Here is a 17,766-nt window from a genome sequence, read left to right on the forward strand (position 1 = left end):
TTGCAACAAGTATTTTGTATATTTTGGTTGTCCAATAAAGGCATCACTGATTTTAGAATGGCTAGATGTTTGTTATTCACTAGCCAACCCTGTCCACACAGCCAGTCTTAAAAAAAAAGTGAGGGGGTGGCTATATCATACAAGACAAGAGAGATGCTTTGGATGGCAGAATAAAGTGTATTCAACATTCCAGAAAAACAGCACACATGTCCAAGCTTTTGCACAGCTTTAAGCATGACAAGCTCTCTCTCTCTCTCTTAAACAGCTTGCATTCTAGATTCTCAGACACACACCCAGTTTATGTGTCAACAGCTGTAAAAGCAACAGGTGGCTATGGGATACTGGCAAGACTCAAAGAGTCCAAAATTTCCCAGCCAGCATAACCTGAGGTCACCCTGGTTGGGGATTCTGACAGTAGTCCAACACCCCCCCCCCCCAGGAAAAAAATAAAGCTTTGACAAGCTAATGCAAGATAGTTTCCCATTCAAATAGATTATAGAAAGAGCTCCAGGGCATGCTTCCATGTCTGTGCAAGGACAATTTCTCCTTGCCAGACTTGAGCCAGTTAAATCCCTGACAGGCACCTGTCCAGTTTTCCTTTAACAATCTCTAAGCAGTTTCCATATATCCACCCACCAGCTGTGCAACATTTTCCACTGCTGAACAGTTTGAATAGTTAAAGGGAGTCCTTAGCATTTAGAGTGTCCACTGAAAAGAGTGTGCGTGGCAAGCAGGATCTTCAGTTAGTCTCACCTTGCAACACATCACCCTTGAGGTTTTGCCTCACAAGCCTCGTATGTCAACTGATGCAGCATGCATGCATTAAAAATGCCATAAGGTGGGACTAGGTGACACCAGCAACAGATTTTGCAGCAGCTGTTATGATGGTAATATATGGAGCGGGCCTCAGTGTCCATTGTACTCTTTTAAGGTGAGTACCTCCTATGGATTTCAGTCATAATGTAATTATTTAAACATGTATGGATGGGACAATTACAGATATAGTTATTAGATGCCTGCAGAGCCTGGAAAATATTTTCAGAGCACTACTTCCCAGATCCCTCAAACAGCATTGCAAGTGGCCATGCTAGCTGGAGTATTATGGGAATTGTAGTCCAGAAGGCCAGTATTTGAGGCTCTTGGGTACACCACATTCACTAGACTGTATGTCAGAGTGGGGAACCTATGACTATCCAGATGGTGTTGGACACCAGTTTCCATTTGCCTTATAAAGGTGAGGCATGATGGGGGATAAACTATACTAGCAGGGCCACAAGCTCCCCATGCTTGCTATAGCTGATCACACCTTGTCCAGAGTTGTTCTGATATCCCTTATTTCAAAACAAGGACTGCTTGCTCTGTGAAGTAGTTTGGGAGTGCTATCACTTAAACATTAAGGATTCAGGCATATGATTCCACAGAGATATAACTATTACCACAGTTTGTTGTCTCACACTAAGTTAGAAAAAGTTAAAGGGGACAAGTTCTTTGTTTTCATCTTACATAAAATGTTTGTCTTTCTCTCTTTTCCTGTTGACGCCCTTGGTATTTCAAAGTGTTTGCTTTTTCTTCTGTGGATAAAGAAAAGAGTTTCACCGGAAGGCTACTTATTATATGAATCCCTTCTTCAGCTTGCCTTCAATCTTCAAATTTACCTGGGAGTAAGTCATATTGAACCTGGTGAGAATCACATCAAAGGAAATAACCACAGGATTGTATTGTAAATCTTCTATAGTCCAGATCCGTGTCAGGCAACAACTGACTCAAAAAATAACCCAAATCCCTCTTCATTGCCTGGTTACCCTGCTGTTTCTCTTCCCTTTTCTTTTCCCTGTCCCCCCAATGTGTTCTCTTCCACCTGCAAGCAGTCCTGATTTCACTTCTTTAAACCCCAGTAAATCCTAGCAAAGCAACTTGATTTGATGGCAGAAAACAAATGAGTGGAGGACTGGAGCTATTTTGCAGCCATGAACTCCTTGCAGGAAAGGCAAGATATATATATGTAACAGATAAATAACTAAACCCTCTGAAACTTATAAACTAGTTTTGTTCTGAGCACTCTTCTCAAATAAGGAATGAATTCAAAGAGTTCCAGCTTTGTAAAACTGGAATAATTACTTTCATTTTCTCAGGATTTCATGTTTCACAGTTATTTTGACAGCCTCAATGTTATGCTCCATTTGCCTGGGGCACGGGTGGACACTGAAAGAGAGACAAATGTGGCCATAGTGTCACAAATTTGGCAGCTTTAAAAATATGCACAAGCTACCAGACACCTAAATCCTATTATCAGTCCTCACTAAAGTAGAATTACTGAATCAGTGGGATATACCTATGTGTTGACTCACTATCCAACAATTAATTTATTGGGCTTGATGTAGCTGGAATCACAAGATTCCAGCTAGAATCTGTAGAGGCTCTGTCATTATAAAGCATGTATATATATAATCAGTTATTGCTGGACTGCAAGTCCCAGAATTCCTCTCCAGTAGATATGTTGGACAGGGCCTGTGGAACTTGCAGTCTGACATGGATGGCTCATTTACACCTATCTTAGATCAAGCATTTCTTGAACTATGCTGCTGTTTACATTCCTTTTCCAATTGTGTACATATTCCACACCTCCCTCAATTATTTCAGAGATCCAAGAGAATAAAAAACCCTGCTGCAATGAAGCTGCATGAAACTCTTTGGAGTGAAAACACTTTTATTTATTTTGGTTCAAGATTCTCCCAAATAGAACAAAAATTATCATGCCCTCTTTCCGATGCAAATGAGAAAAGGATTAAAGCTTGTCTGCCCCCAAAGTGTCACCACATCCTAGAATAATTTAACAACATGGGACTTCAAGGCTTTTTGCTGTGATTCTTGTGCAGCATTAAAACAAGGAGGAGCTGCTAAGGCAGCTTCCCTTGGGAGTAAAAAGGGCAATAAAACAATACAAACAGGAAAAAACCAAATATAGTGCTTTTGGGCTCACCCAAGTTTACTGGTATATTTCTCAATAGGACAGGTTATTTTCTACATCAGACCCACACATTTAGTAGAAGGAAGCAACCCTGTTCCCAACAATTGCAGGATTTCATATGTAGCTGGTGAAGGTACCACCCTGTTCCCCACTCCAAATACCATGAAGCAGATAAAGAGCTGAGACACAACAAAGAGTGAGAAGTCCAGTGGGTATCCTTTGCTACTGGTCTGTTGCTTTTCTAACCTTTCTAAAAGGGCATCTGTGTTAGTGCACTACAGTCCTGTAGGACTTCAGAGATTAACAAATCAGCTGTACCATGAGGTTTTGTAACCCATTTCATCAAATGCACCGATTATCCAGTTGTGGATTAAAAATGTCCACCAAACATAAGAGACAGGGTCTACGCAACTGCTGTTCATTAGGTCAAGCACCAGACACTTGAATCAGGATAACAGATTCTTATCATACTACCTCTGTTAATGGGCTTCTCTAGAGCTTCGATATTTGTATTTTCAGTAACAGTTTTGTGAATGGCCAGCACTAATAATGCAATTGCCACTCTCAAAAGCCTCTGCCTTTAATTTACCCGCTGACTTCACTGTCTAAATCCCATCTGCAGCCATATGTACTGTATATCGATACCTGAAATTATAATATCTATGCATCTGATGAAGTGGGTTATTGCTCATTAACATTCATAATATAATAACTCTCTTAAATCTTTTAGTTGCCACATGGCTTTTCATTGTTTTTGCTTTGCTGGCATGTCCAACTTGCTTTCCAGACTGACTGAAGGACTAACAAAACGGATCCACTTAGTCTGACACTCAGTTACTGTGTAATCCCTTTTCTTGCAGAATTCAAAGTCTTAAAGTCAACCTATGCTCCTAAAGATATACAAAAAATTCCCAAGTCTTCCTCCTTTGATAACCAGAATTCCTTAAGGTGCAGTGCTAGACATATGCAAAAGTCATAATGGAACCTATCTTCAAACAAATATACTTTAGAGTTATGTATTTGTGCAGTGCATGCCTAAATCACTTTTCCAAGCCAAAGGTGCACAAACAAAAACACATTTTTTGGGGTATATCTTATGTTATTGTTTCATCTTCCTGCTCTACTAAACACTGGGAGTGGAAAGCCTGGGCTCCCTTTACCCTTTTTGAGTTTCATCAAAAACAATCCATTTAGAGATGCATCCTAAAAAACAAAAAACAAAGAGATCACAGCATGTTTAATAAACAGCAAGAACAGCTAGAAACTGCAAAGAAACCAATGCTCATTTGCTCATTTCATCAAGGGTGGGGAACTCTTCAGCCTCTGGAGGCTGAACTTCCAGATCATTCTATCTGCTCTGGAGGAATAATGTCCTGATTAGAGTAGACTTGCTGAATTAAGGGAACTTGCATAAGTGTTGACTTATCATTGATTCAGTCAGTTTACACTAGTGAGACTAACAATTTTAAGCTGATATCAACAGTTAAGAGCTCTGTTTGTTTCTTACAGTGTTATCTATCACCGTGCAGCCCTTCTGCAGCCTTGGTACTGGAATATCCCCTCTTATTTCTGACTGATGACATCACAAAAGTCCCGCTCTCTGTGCAGCGAGGCACAAAAAATCATCCATACCCCTTTTTGCAAGGAAAGTGCAGCCACACCCTTCTCCAAGGGGAGCGGCCCAGAGCAATTCAGCCTTGCTTCTCCCTATGGAGAAAGACACCACCCTTCTCAGCACTATAGAAAGATCCCCTGCTCTTTTTCCCCAGCCACTGATCAGAGGGGATTCCTTTGCCCCTGCTAAGAAAAAGGTTGCCCAGTAACAGAGGCAACCTACTTCTATTGCTGGAAGGAGGAGGAGGGGGGGAACCTTGAACACAGACTGAAGATTTCTCTGCCAGGCCTAGAGAAAAGCTGCCTCTCCAAGCTAATCTCCACTTTTATTACCTACCAATGGATTTCTCTCTCAGTGCTAGAGGCAGCCTGTCTTCAACACTGCTAGAAAGAGCAGGTAGAGGAAAGCAGGAGCCAGGGAGAACCCCCAAGGGGTGAATGAAACACCCCTAAGTACTGGAAGATCTCCATCGTTATTACATTACCGAAATGTTGCATTGCCATACATCAGTAATTATTCAAGTTTTACAAAGCTGGCCAAACTCCGAAACTCTGTTCTATAGCCCTCTTCAGAAAAGCTTCCCACCTACATAACATTATGAAGAATTTTAAAGACAAGCATTATGGCAATTTTGCAGCATTATACCATCCTTCTCGCCTCTTGAGGTTGAGGCGTGTTTTTGGAAGAGGGCTGCTGACATCACTGAAATATCATCACACCTAAAACATACAAAGAACTCTGTGGATATGGGAGGCCATAAACATAATTGCCCAACACCTTTGGGAAGATGCGTACCCGTTTCCTATGATTCAGCTCCATTCTGATCATCAGCAGAATAAGGCAGTGCAGAAATGCAGAGGTAAGTACATTCTTTCTGTAGGGAAACCCTATGGCACAAGCTTTCCCTCTCAGGCACAGACAGCAAGACAAGAATATGAGCAGTAACAGTTGGGAGGTTGGTGGGTCACTTTTCAGAGAGCCTTGCAATGAGTTTCTTCCATTCTTCTCTCTTGTCTGTTATATATGAGGGAGTAAGGAGCTGCAACACTGGCTCCTGCTGTCCCTGGAAGAATTCTTGACACAGAGCCTCTGTGTTACAGATTACATACATCCCACAGTCATAGCTATTCTGCTGGGCAGGGGCTTCTTCCTCTACAAAAGCAACTTTGCCTCTTTTGCCAAGGAAGAGTTCCAACTTCCCTGCGACCCGTCTGGCATGGGCAGAGTTGCTCCTGGTATGGGAATCATAGTGAGCAAAGCAGTTTTTCTCTTGGAAGTAAACCAGCAGGCTCCAGTGGGTGCCACCAGCAGCCTGGCTGGAGTTGTCATTGATGGCCAGGAACACGACTTTCTTGTTGGGGAGGTTCAGTGGCTCAAGGAACAGGGCCAACTCCTCCTGGCTGGTGGTGCATTTAATGAACTGAGTTACCTCAGGACTAACAAAACATACTTGATCAGAAAAATCTTGGAACTGATCACTGGCAAAGTACTCAAAGGCAAAGCCAATGATGTGGTCATTAAGCCAGCAGGGAGGATCCAGTAACAAGACATCTGACTGCCGCAGCAAACTGTCCATGTAACTTAGAACAACAGGGTCCATTCTAGGTAGGCAAAGTCACAGAAGCCAGAGAAATTCCAAGACCTAAAATCATCAAGGGTGAAAAGAACACAGCATGGTTAGAATAGGTAGGGTTTTTTTACAGTGTCAAAGATGGCCAATGGAGTCACAGACACCAATTAGCCAACCGGGTTGTCTTAACAGCCAGTTTCTGGTGGTGCTCACCAATTCTTTCTTCATGTTTTCTGGCATTTGCACAAGAGAGAAACAGGAATTTCTCCTCCTTTGTCTGGAAAAAATAAGAAACAATAGGGCAAGAGTCCTATTGCCTCTTATCTTATTCAAACCTCAGCATGCCTAAGATAAGACTTGGTTCTCAAGCTTCAGGGAGAGGCTTGGATTTCAGAGGTGGAGAGGTTGTTGTTATTTCTTGCCTTCACAGGAGAAGGGATTTGTGCTGTTGGCATGCAAGAACACTTTCCCAAGCAAGCTTATCTGTGGATGTCATTACTAATATTAAAAGGAGAAGCAATTTATTTCAATAGCAGTAACAAGGGCTGGTCACCTTACTACTGGGGCTAACATCTGTGGCCTTCCAGATGTTTTTGGGCTTCACCAATCATTATCCCTGATGACTAGCTGTCCAGGCAAGGGCTGATGAAAGTTGTAGGCTAGAAACATTGGGAGAACTAGTTACCCACCATTGCCTAAGCTCTAGATCACAGAATTGGTGTGAAGGTGTAATGGTGGTGGAGACAGTGTAGGCAGAACCACATACTGTTCTGCCTTCAGCATCTTGTAGAAAAGGCAGGGTATTAAATAAAGCATTACATTACGGTCTATGAGAGATGATAACATGCTTCCTCTATTTTGAAGTCAGTGTTAGAATCTGCAAGGCTGTTTTTATCTACCTGATAAGACTGCAGAACAGTGCAAGCAATGCTATCTGTTCCCCCAAGTCTAGTAAGACAGACAGGAATTGAGGCCACCAAAAATACTAAATGTATTTTAATTTAATAGTTTTATTGATCTTTCTAAATGAAAAAGAATCATGATAAAATTCATGAATCAAATCCCATGTGGTTCAAGGATAATATGGGTTGGTTTAAATAGCAATGTGCCCTACTGTTATAAACTCTACTGTCTCATTAACAGCTGGAATCATTTTTAAAGTCAAAATAACAGACAACAATTGCACTACAGAAAGTACCATAGCAACTTATGATTTTTTTAGTGAACAATTCTAGAGAACAAGCTTTATTTCTTTTCTAACAACCCACTGTATCGCAGGAGAGACAAATTCCACAGCCGCCTTCTCTTTGTTTCAATAGTCTTTTTCAGGGCTTACTTCCTGGGTGGAATAAGGCATTGCACCAGGGCAAGGAATGCCACTGAAAATGAGCAACCCAGTAAAGAAATCTCTGCCTGCAATATTTCAACACATCTGTGTCTCCCCCATCCTCTTCATTTCCCAACATCTGTCAAAACAGCCAGTTGAAAGAATCAGGGTAAGGAAATGATGATATCATGCCATGTGTAAGTATGCAAGCACAGCAGTAGGGAAGTGGAACGGTGGGGAATTTATTCATGGTCGTAATTCTTATTAACAGGCTTGCATCCTGTATCAAGTTGAGTTCTTTGTCTGCCAATCTATTTTCTAAAGTAAATTCTGGTTCCAAAAAAGAATCAATTTTGAAACAGAGCTCAGATTCCCAGAATCGTTCAGTCTGTATGGTCAGCAGATATGCTATTTGAGGATTATGGGCACTGTACTCCCCAAAACAGTTTTTCTGAGCTCTGTCCTGGAATGTTTTCATGACGATTGTAATGCGAACTGAACATAGCTGCCTTGCAAATAAACAAGCATTTCACAGCAGTGGGGGATGCACAACAACTGATCTGCACATGAGGACATATGCCTTAGTTACATCCCATTTGGATTAGAGTAATGTGCTCTACCCAGGGCTGCTATTGAAGAACGTTGGAAAATTTCAGTTGGTCCAAACAGCTGTATCCAGGCTGCTGCGTGAAGAACACATATTTCCCTTGTTACAACAGCTTCACTGGCACCACTCTATCTTGGGTACAACTGTTGGGAATGCAAGAGAGCCTTTTCTTGGTGGCTATTCCCATACTCTGGAAATGCTTGACTGGCTTCCTCCATGGCATTCTTTCAGGGATTGGAAAAGCTTTTTTATCCTTAACTTTTGCATGCTTTTACTGATGAAAGGTTTCATCCATATCTATTTTAACTTTGTGTGTTATCAGTCCAAGGGCTGATATAAATAAACGAAATCGCCATCATCATATCACCACTTGGATTTAAGAACATGTTTTCTCGACTAAAGACCTCAGAAACATAAGCATTTTGCACTTTCTTCAGCCATAGCTCCCAAATTAGGGGTCTTGGTCAGATGACTTTTTGAGACTATAATTCCCTACTGGCCATGTTGACTGGGGAATTCTGGGAATCATCGTTCCAAAAAGTAACTTGCAAAACAGTTTGCAATCTAATCTATAGGTAAGTTTACTTGGAGCTGGACAGGGCTTTTCCCTCAAGTAATGTGAAATAGATGGTAGCTCTGAAATTATTTACGACTCTGTGTACTGCAAATATCAATTTGTATCAGCCAGGATGTGGCCCTTTTGAAAGTGCACCATGAATAGCAAACACAGTCCCCTTGGATGACTAAGTGCAAACCAGGGAACAACACCCAGCCAACGTTGCAGCAGGAAAGTACAGTATAGTGGTTCATTTATTCATCAGGACGTAGTGGGAAGATTTCTCTCTCTCTGCAAGGCAGACCATTAGAGGACCCAGAATATTGAATTACTACTACTTCTTTTTTTAAACCAATGTGCACCAAAGAACACTATCAAGCTTTTAAAGATCAACCATTAAGCAACATCTCTTTACAATTTAATAACAGGCCTTAAAATGACATACATGGGGACATTCAACAACACCAGGTCTCTAATGCATCAGATTACTTAGTCTATTAAACATCCAGAATGTTCCATGGATGTCAAAGTAAATGCTTTACAGTCTGACTCACGTGGTGCTGAGCATTCCTGCAGAGCATTATCAAGTACTTATATTAATAAGAGGCAAGGGGAGCGCCTATGGTTCTTTACCTGAGTCTGTTCCCAACTATTCCAGAGATGAAAATTTTAAAGAAGGCAGGGCTAGTTCAGATCTGATGTTTTTGCAGCAAAGTGTGATTCTGTAAACAACTCCCATACTACTATTCAAGTTGACTATGCGCATAACTTGCTAGCATGTGTTCTTGGGAGCTATAGCTGGAGTCTGGATAGCCTTGGCCTATGAAGTAACCCACAAGAAAGCTCAATACACAAACCGTTTCCCAAAGAGATTACTTCCTCAGTTTAGCCACAAGCACTTTGCTCTAGAAAATGCTCCAGCCTTTATCCTTAGTCCTGAATCCCTGTGACGCCACATGTTCCTCCTGGGATAATATCATTGAGTTTTACCCGGTATCCAATCTTTTAAATAGAATGAATACCAGAGAAAATTGTAATGGCGACAGCCATGTATCTGCATAAAATGAGATATGACAGCACTTAATATTAGTCCCAGATTTGTGGGGGCTGCTCAAAGGGAAATCTCTCTATACATTTCCAAAGTCACTAACTTTTTATATACTGTATTTTTAGCATTTGGAATAGATGTGAAGACACTGAGCAAAGTTTGACAGACTTAACCAGAGATGCAAAATGACACATTGGATGCGGGGCAAAGAATCCATGATCAACCTGTTCAGTTTCCACACTTACAGGGCCTTTTCATAGCTGTCTGTCTTCTATAGCTATCTGAAAGGGACTTCCCTGCTTTGAGTTCTAGAAGGTTATGATGACAATCTCTCATGACATCTTAGAGTGATCTATTCCTGTGCCAATGGGGTCAATGCATAGAGCCATGCAAACTATAGGATGGAAGAAGCAAAGTCCTGCTCAGATGACAATAGCACCAAGTATTAGTAGTTACTTGGAAATTTCTTGGCGGTGACTCACCAGATGAATCTTACATCTAAAAAGGCTAAAATGTAAATCCGTGCTTCTAAGTCATGGCCCAAAAATGGGGACGTACTGAAACAAACGATTCATCCCTCCATATTTTCAGGCTTGATATTTTCAGGTCTGATTATTCATGGTTTTGATTAATATGTTCTCTCTAGGAGTATCTAGGTCCTCCTCCAGGGCAACTCTATGGTCCACTTTAACTGAACGTTTCACTGAAAGACCTAGAGATTCCTTGAGAGAATACTATTCTAGGCCTTTGTAGCTCTTCCAATGCAACTCTATGGTCATTGTCTGTCAGATGTTGGCCACAGAGTTTCACTGGAGGACCCAGAGGTTCCTAGAGAGGTGTCCTCTCAGATAAAAACCTGGTCCTTTGTTGTGTGTGGTTTTTCTGTATTCACGGGGTCTTGTGCCCCTATCCCAAAGGGAAAACAGTCTTCTCCATAGGGAAGCATGAGGGAATCCCTGCGCTGGCCAAGCGTCCTCTCATCTGTCCCTATAGCAGGCACTGTCCTATGTCTCCCTATTGGCCAGTGTCCTCTCGTGTGTCCCTATGGGGAAAGGACTGTCTTCCCATCATGGAGGACACTTTGGAGTTCCTCCAGGAGAGAAGGCTGGAATGTAGGGCATGCCCTGGAAAAGGAGGACGCCTGCTCACCCTGAAGAAACAAAGACCAGCCAGGCTCCAGCGTCAGGGACCAAGTCTGGGTTCCAGAACAACACTGAAGAAAGAACCCGGTTTGGCGCCGCTTTTGCTCTTTGCTGTGGAATTCTGGGAGTTGGGTTTTGTGGCGGGGCTCAGAACAAACTCCAACTCCCAGAATTCCATAGCAAAGAGTAAAAGCGGCGCCAAACCGTGTTATTTATGGGAGTTATATCCCGCCTTTCTCCCAAAACGGGACTCAAGGCGGCTGACATTCCACATTTGGGGCCTTATTTCTCCTCACACTCCGCCTCACTTCCAAAAAACAAACCATTCCTTACCTGTCTCCGGCCTCATTCTCCTCATACAAATCCGGTAGCTACAGCGAGCCGTAAAGCGCGAGTGTCGTAAAGTAAACCCTTAACTTGCCTCTGGCCTCATTCTCCTAACACTCCGATTGCTACAGCCGGCCGTAAAGCGCAAGTGTCGTAAAAATAAACCACTACTGGTCTCTGGCCTCATTCTCCTCATAACGCTTCGGTTACTACAGCCGGCCGTAAAGCGCAAACGTCGCAAAGCCCGCCCGCATCCTTAGGTAGAGACAGAGCGAAACGCAAGGAAGAGGGGGCGGGGCAAGAGGAGAAGGCATCTAATTAACATACGGGTCCAACGTGTATGGGCGGGGCCTAGGCTACCATTGGCTGCCCGTGAGCGCGCGAGCGAGGTGGCTCCTCCCCCTTTCCCTCCCTTCGCTCCTCGAAGCGTCTGGGCGGGGCTTGGCAAGCCAGATAGGGTGCGGCTGTTGCGTTACGTCATCTTCAAGGGGCGGGGCTTTCTCATACGGAGATTATGGCACTCTGCGCTCTTACAGTTCCACTGTATTCTACTGTTGACTCTCTAGGAACCCTACGTCCTCCAGTGCAACTCTGCGGTCAACATTTGCCAGACGTTGACCATACAATTGCACTGGAGGAGCGACAAATGCCTAGTGGAGCGTTCTCTCTAGGAATCTCTAGCTCAGTGGTCCCCAAACTGGGCCCTCAAGAGATTATTTGGACTTCATCTCCCAGAAACCTCAGCCACGTTGGCCTATGGTCTGGGATGCTGGGAGTTGAAGTCTAAAAAACATCCCTTAACGAGCACAATTTGGGGAGCACTGCTTTAGGTCCTTCAGTGCGACTTTTGGTTCATAGAGGACCTAGAGCTTCCTAGAGAGAGAATGCATTCATCCCTCCATATCTGCAGCTCATTTGCTCATTCATGGGCTTGATTAATAGGTCCTCTCTAGGAATATCCAGGTCCTCCAGTGCAACTCTATGGTCAATTTTAACCAAAAGTCGCACTGAAGGACCTATAGAGATGTCTGTCAGACATTGCCCACAGACTTGCACTGGAAAACCTAGAGATTCCTAGAGAGGTGTTTTACCTCAGGTAAAAGAAATACTTGTCTTTGTTATTTGGGGTTTTTCCATGTTTATGGGTGTGTGTGTGTCTTGTGCCCTTCATCCTAGCGAATACTGAGGGACGAGTGTGTATATTACTAAACGCTGCAAACGTGGAGAAATGAGTAAAAGCGCTATTTTTTTCTTCACTATTGCATCCTGGGAATTGTAGTTTAGGGGACCGCTGAGGCAAGGGGAGGGTTAGGCTTCAGTGAACTACAAACCTCAGGGATTGGGTAGGAGGGTAGGGTGGTAATCTACATAACCGTTTTTCATTGGTGCGCGCTTGCTGTCACTCACCTCCGTCCCGCCTCCCCGCACCGCCTTTGGCGGTGCCTTTGGCGGTGCGGGGAGGCGGGACGGAGATAAGTGACAGCAAGCGCCAACCAATGAAAAACGGTTATGTAGATTACGGTTACGTAGAGGGGGCGGGGCTTGCGCGTGCCTGAGAGAAAAAGAAAAAGAGGCGCGGCGGGGTTCCCTCAAAGAGCAGAGAGGCGAGAGCGCGCATGCGCGGGCTCCAGAAAAGTGGGCGGAGACTGCGGCGAGGCGGCGGTTGTCGTCGTCGTCCGAGCGAGTGTCGGTTCCTCCCTCAGTCGCTGAGGGATGCAGAAGCGGAGGCAGTGGTGGCGGCGGCCCCGCCCGACCCACAGGTGAGAGGCTCGGCTCCCCGGTCCCTTCCCCTCTCCCTCCTGCCCTCGACCGCCGGGGGCCTGACGCCTCCTCGTCCCTAGTCGGGTCCCGAAGGGGGTGGGATTTGGGGAGGTCTCCCGGTGGGTTTTCTTCCCCGGCGCCGCAGGACAATGGAGGACGGTCCTCCTTCGTAGGCTGCGCGGATGACACCGCTTTCGACATGCTGTGGAATTCTGGGAATGGAGGGCCTTCTAGGAAGGGGAGGGGGAAGGAGGACGTTCCGAGACGAAAATGGAGGACGAGAGGAGAAATGGAGGACGCTCCCAGGTGAAAATGGAGGACGAGATGAAAAAATGGAGGACGTTCCCAGGTGGAAATGGAGGACGCTGCGAGATTAAAATGGAGGACGCCCCAGAATAAATTGGAGGACGTTCCGAGATAATAGAAATAATTAATTACAAAAATAATTGAAGACATTCCAAGATAAAAGCAGAGGATGTTCTGAAATAACGATGGAGGAGGTTTGAGGATAAAAAAATTAGAAGGCACTCAGAGATTAAAAAAACCCCAACAACAATGGAGGACATTCTAAGATAAAAATGGAGGACATCGAAATGTAAATCCATGCTTCTTAGGATGCAATGCGTTTGCCCTGCAGAAATGATCCGTCTCGACATCAGTTTGACAGCTGCCGCAGCTCCATACTATGGAATTCTGGGAATGGAAGTTGGTCTTGGAATTCCTCCCGTACAGAAGGCTGAGACGTAGGACCCGTGCTGGAAAAGGAGGACGTGTGCTCACCCTGAATGGGAGGACATTACAAGACCCTTAAAAAAAAACCAAACATCAGCCAGACTTTAGCATTCATGGATTTAGTCTGAGGCCGAGAACGCACTGCTGAAATAATCTGGTTTGAGACCGCTTTGACTGCCTTGGGCTCAGTGTTGTGGCTCCATTCCCAAAACCCCAGAACCTGGAGCCGTGGTGATTCAAAGTGGTGTCAAAACGGATCATTTATGCGGTGTGGATGCAAAACATTGTCCAGCTCAAAATGTAGGCTGTCTTGACATTCCTCTTGGACAGAAGGTTGAAATGTAGGACATGTCCTGGGAAAGGAGGACCTCTGGCCATGCTGCCTGTAGGCTGCACCCCCTTCCCTCTGTCATCCATTTTTTGTGGATGCATCTATTTCTTTGCAAGGTCAAAGGAGCCTTTTGCTTCTCCCTTTCTCTCTCTGGGCTTCCTCTCTTGCAATCTGAATGAACGGGGATGAGATCATACATGTTTGGAGCTCTGCAATGTGTTTCTTTGCTTTTAAGTGATGGGTTGCGTTGCGTTGCATGCGGCTCAGGTTGAAATCTGTGCTCCAGCTTCATTGGGATCCAGACAAAAGATGCCAAGGCAGTCTGGGCTGATGGAAATAACTTTTCCACCTTTCAAACACCTTCGGATAGCTCTCTTTCTGCCTATGTTGATTACATTTTAGAGTTCACCATTTCTTCTCTTCCAGTTCTGCTTTATCTTTGCAACTGCGTTTGCTAGATAAGGAACAAAACCAGTTAATCTTTCCTTTTGGTGGAGCGAAAGGATTTGTGGCAGGGATTGGCATGGCTAAAGTGTCTCTGCCCCTCCAGTCATCTTGAATGCTGCAGCACAAGCAGATGGGTAAATCCTCTCACATCACAACGAAAGCAGTGTTGTTGGCACTCGGAAACCGCAGGACTGCAAGGAATTAATAACGGAAACACTGAATTGATTTTGTCTGTGTTTCTTTTAGGTATCTTTTCAACATGATGCTGCAACTGGACAGTACAGTGTATATAGAGTTTGTGTTCTTAAATCTTTAAAGCGTGAATGTGTTATGCGTCCGGAGTGCACTGTGTACAAAAGACTTGTACTGTGTGACAAACTACATGTTGAGTTAGTCAGTGTTTGCTTTAGTGGTGATAAGCAGTACAGTCTCACATTTCCGTATGCCGTGTTGTGTTGTCTTTTTCCTTTTAAAAAAGCCGTAAACAGGTTATGGAGATTGGGCGCTTCCTTGTTGTGGTACCTAAATATGCCAGCATTCATCTGTATCATCAGCAGTTAACCTGTGCCCCATGACAACCAGTTTCCCTCCCCCTCACACCCCTCCATTTCAGAGGTTTTCTTTTCCTCTTTAAAAACGATATTGCCGTTTATATGCTCAATTTCTCTTGCAATGAGTGGATTCTCCCCCTTATCCAGTGTTCCTTTTCTTTTAAAAGACCCCGGTCATTTTTTACGTCTGTCATAATACATTGATGAAATTGATAAAGCTACCTTTAGCCAATGCAATTCTAGCCTGCATCAATACAGAAGTATAGTATCTAGATCAAGGGAAGTAATAGTGCCACTCTATTCTGCTTTGGTCAGGCCCTCCTTGAATACTGTGTCCAGTTCTGGGCACCACAATTCAAAAAGGATGTTGAGAAACTGGAGCGTGTCCAAAGGAGGGCAACTAAAATGGTGTAGGGTCTGGAAACCATTAAAAACCATACCCTATGAAGAATGACATAGGGAGCTGGTTATGTTTAGCTTGGAAAAGAGACAGTTAAGAGGTGATGTGAGTAAGCATATATGTTTAAAAATATGAAGGGATGTCATATTGAGGGTGGAGCAAGCTTTTTTTCTGCTGCTTCAGAGAACAGGACCCACAGCAATGGAAAAGAGATTCCACCTCAACATTAGGAAGAATCTTCTGACAGTAAGAACTGTTTGACAGTGGAATACACTTCCTCAGAGAGTGGTGGAATCTCTTCCTTTGGAGGTTTTTAAACAGAGGCTGGATGGCCATCGGTCAGGCGTGCTTTGTGAGTTCTTGCATGGCAGAATGGGGTTGGACTGGATGGCCCCTGAGGTCTCTTCCAACTCTAATTCTGTGATTGTATTCTATGATTCTAGTTGTGTTGGGGGGATGTATAAGGCAGTGTAGAGTGCATGGTAAAGCCTCCTCTATGAACTCTGGGGAATTTTCAGGAGGGTCCAACAAAGTTGAAGTATTGTTGGGGTTTGCTGTGAAGGATTATATGAAAAGTCCTGATCTGTCTTTACTCTGGATATTACTCTTGTGAGAAATCCATGGTGCCCAGCATACTCTATAATTGATTAGGTCTATTGTATATTCTACAAAGAGATACTGAAGGGACTGATGTGACCATAAGGTTAGATAATTTGTTTGCTTGTGTCAGCTATGATTATATATTTCAAATATTAAATTCTTTTTGTGATCAAGCCCTTTCAAAATAACCAACAGAAGATGAATGAAACAGTGGGATATTACACCATTTGTACAATGACAAACTACCTCTGAGTATTCTTTGCCTAAGAAAGCCTTATGAAATTCAAGGAGTTGCTATAAGTTGAGAGGTGACTTGAAAGCGCATACAGAGAGAGTAGAAATGGCACATAGAGATATGAAATAACTGCTTCAGAACCCATCACCACCAGTTCTCTTTTAGGGAAATAGTGAAGGAAAAAGGTAAGATATCATACCCACTGGAAGAGCTATACTCAGAAATAAAGTTTATGCTAACAAGAAGGGTTTTCTATAACTGTGGGGCCAGCGTTGCCCACCAACCTGGCTCATTTTCCCAGTAGTTACGTAAGCAGGGCTTCCAGTTGTCAGTTTAGATCATAGATAGAATCTTATTGGTAAATGTGTTCCTAAAAGATATTAAAAGATTAACACTCTTAGTTCGACTCAGAGGTTCACAGGTAATCAATGCAACTGGCAAAAGTGGTAATACACACACAAACACACACGCACACTTTATGACTTCTTTAACATTTGGGCAGCCAGACCATCTTCAGAGGCAGTCCCACATAAGACCTGTTCCAGTAATCCAGTTTAAGCATAAGTAGTGTATGACTAGCTGAGACCAGGTCCTATCATTTCAGTTAGGACTGTAGCTGGTATATAAGACTGTATTGGTACGTGTCACTCCTGGCTACTGGATATGACAAATGAGCTTTCTTTCAGTTTGTACCACTCTTAAGAGTGGTCACATGAATCTTAAAACATACACCATTATGTACAATACATAAATATACATGTTCTTCTTTAATATTTAACGCAGCAGCTGAGCTCAAGTAACCAGTTTTATACGTCTTTGATAATTTCCCAAACCCTAATGTAATAGAAGTCCAGGGTCAAAAGAAAAGTGCCACTTATTTCATGTGACTAAAATACTTTGCACTTGGCTTTGAATGGCAATATCCCACCCGTTTGCAAATTTAGTTGAAATAATACTTCTGAATATTTTACTGCATTTTTCACTGGCCTGCATGCTTAAAAATGAGCATGATCCAGTTAAGCATTTTTATGTTCTTTTGGTTCTGATGGTTAAAAATTAAATGTGTGATTAAATCTCACACTGAATACAAAAGGCCTCCTGTGGGTTTAACTCCTCCTGGGTTGTGGACTTCTTTCTTTTTAAAGGTATTTTTAAAATAGTAGTACAGAAATGATTCATGCAGTGTATATGTTGTGGTTGTATGTTTCATTATTTAAATTACATTTGAATAGGGTTTGCTGATCTGAAAGTGATATTTAACTTTTCTTTGGAAGCAGCGCACCTCCAGTAGTGCCCTGGACACTCATTGTGGCAGTGAGATTAAGTGTTTTGGTTGAGCTTTGAAATGGCTCATTCATGAAATACCACTGACTGTTCAGTTACTTTTGGACCGCTACTAATTTCTCTTGTAGTGTCATAGGATTGCAGCAGCTTTAGTGAAAGTGGTTGTGGAATGGTAAATGTAGAAGTAAGTAAATTAAATTATTTGCTTGGAAGGAAATTGCATACTTTTTTTAGCTCTGGTGTTGACTAATGAAAGTGCCCACCA

The 17,766-nt window shown here is 43.2% G+C and overlaps 2 protein-coding genes across 6 annotated transcripts in view; one reads left to right on the plus strand and one right to left on the minus strand.

Annotated features, from left to right (window-relative positions):
- Nucleotides 1–1,299: 1,299 nt before the first annotated feature.
- Nucleotides 1,300–11,327, minus strand: SENP8 (SUMO peptidase family member, NEDD8 specific). 5 transcript variants are annotated; one of them, XR_006104694.1, is made up of 3 exons: nt 11,167–11,327; nt 5,379–6,225; nt 1,300–1,655 (listed from the first exon to the last, which is right to left on the minus strand). XR_006104694.1 is itself a non-coding variant. In XM_042475841.1 (2 exons), exon 2 carries the CDS (start codon nt 6,181–6,183, stop codon nt 5,548–5,550), a length of 636 nt encoding a protein of 211 aa, XP_042331775.1. In that variant the 5' UTR covers nt 6,184–6,225; nt 11,167–11,327; the 3' UTR covers nt 2,673–5,547. The 5 variants fall into 5 exon arrangements, 2 of the variants coding, with proteins under 2 accessions (XP_042331775.1, XP_042331776.1); XR_006104695.1 differs by having other exon boundaries at nt 1,301–1,571; XR_006104693.1 differs by lacking the exon at nt 1,300–1,655 and adding an exon at nt 2,673–4,171.
- Nucleotides 11,328–12,800: 1,473 nt separating this feature from the next.
- MYO9A (myosin IXA) overlaps nt 12,801–17,766 on the plus strand; it is a 136,634-nt gene continuing 131,668 nt past the window's right edge. The window contains 1 exon segment of the mRNA XM_042476657.1: nt 12,801–12,920. The gene's annotated coding sequence lies outside the window, so the exon portion shown is untranslated.

This window comes from Sceloporus undulatus, chromosome 6, assembly GCF_019175285.1.
Source record: "Sceloporus undulatus isolate JIND9_A2432 ecotype Alabama chromosome 6, SceUnd_v1.1, whole genome shotgun sequence".
Lineage (NCBI taxonomy): Eukaryota > Metazoa > Chordata > Lepidosauria > Squamata > Phrynosomatidae > Sceloporus > Sceloporus undulatus.

Excerpts from the sequence above, each read along its gene's own strand:
- SENP8 (XM_042475841.1), bottom strand. The coding sequence starts at position 6,183 with ATGGACCCTGTTGTTCTAAGTTACATGGACAGTTTGCTGCGGCAGTCA.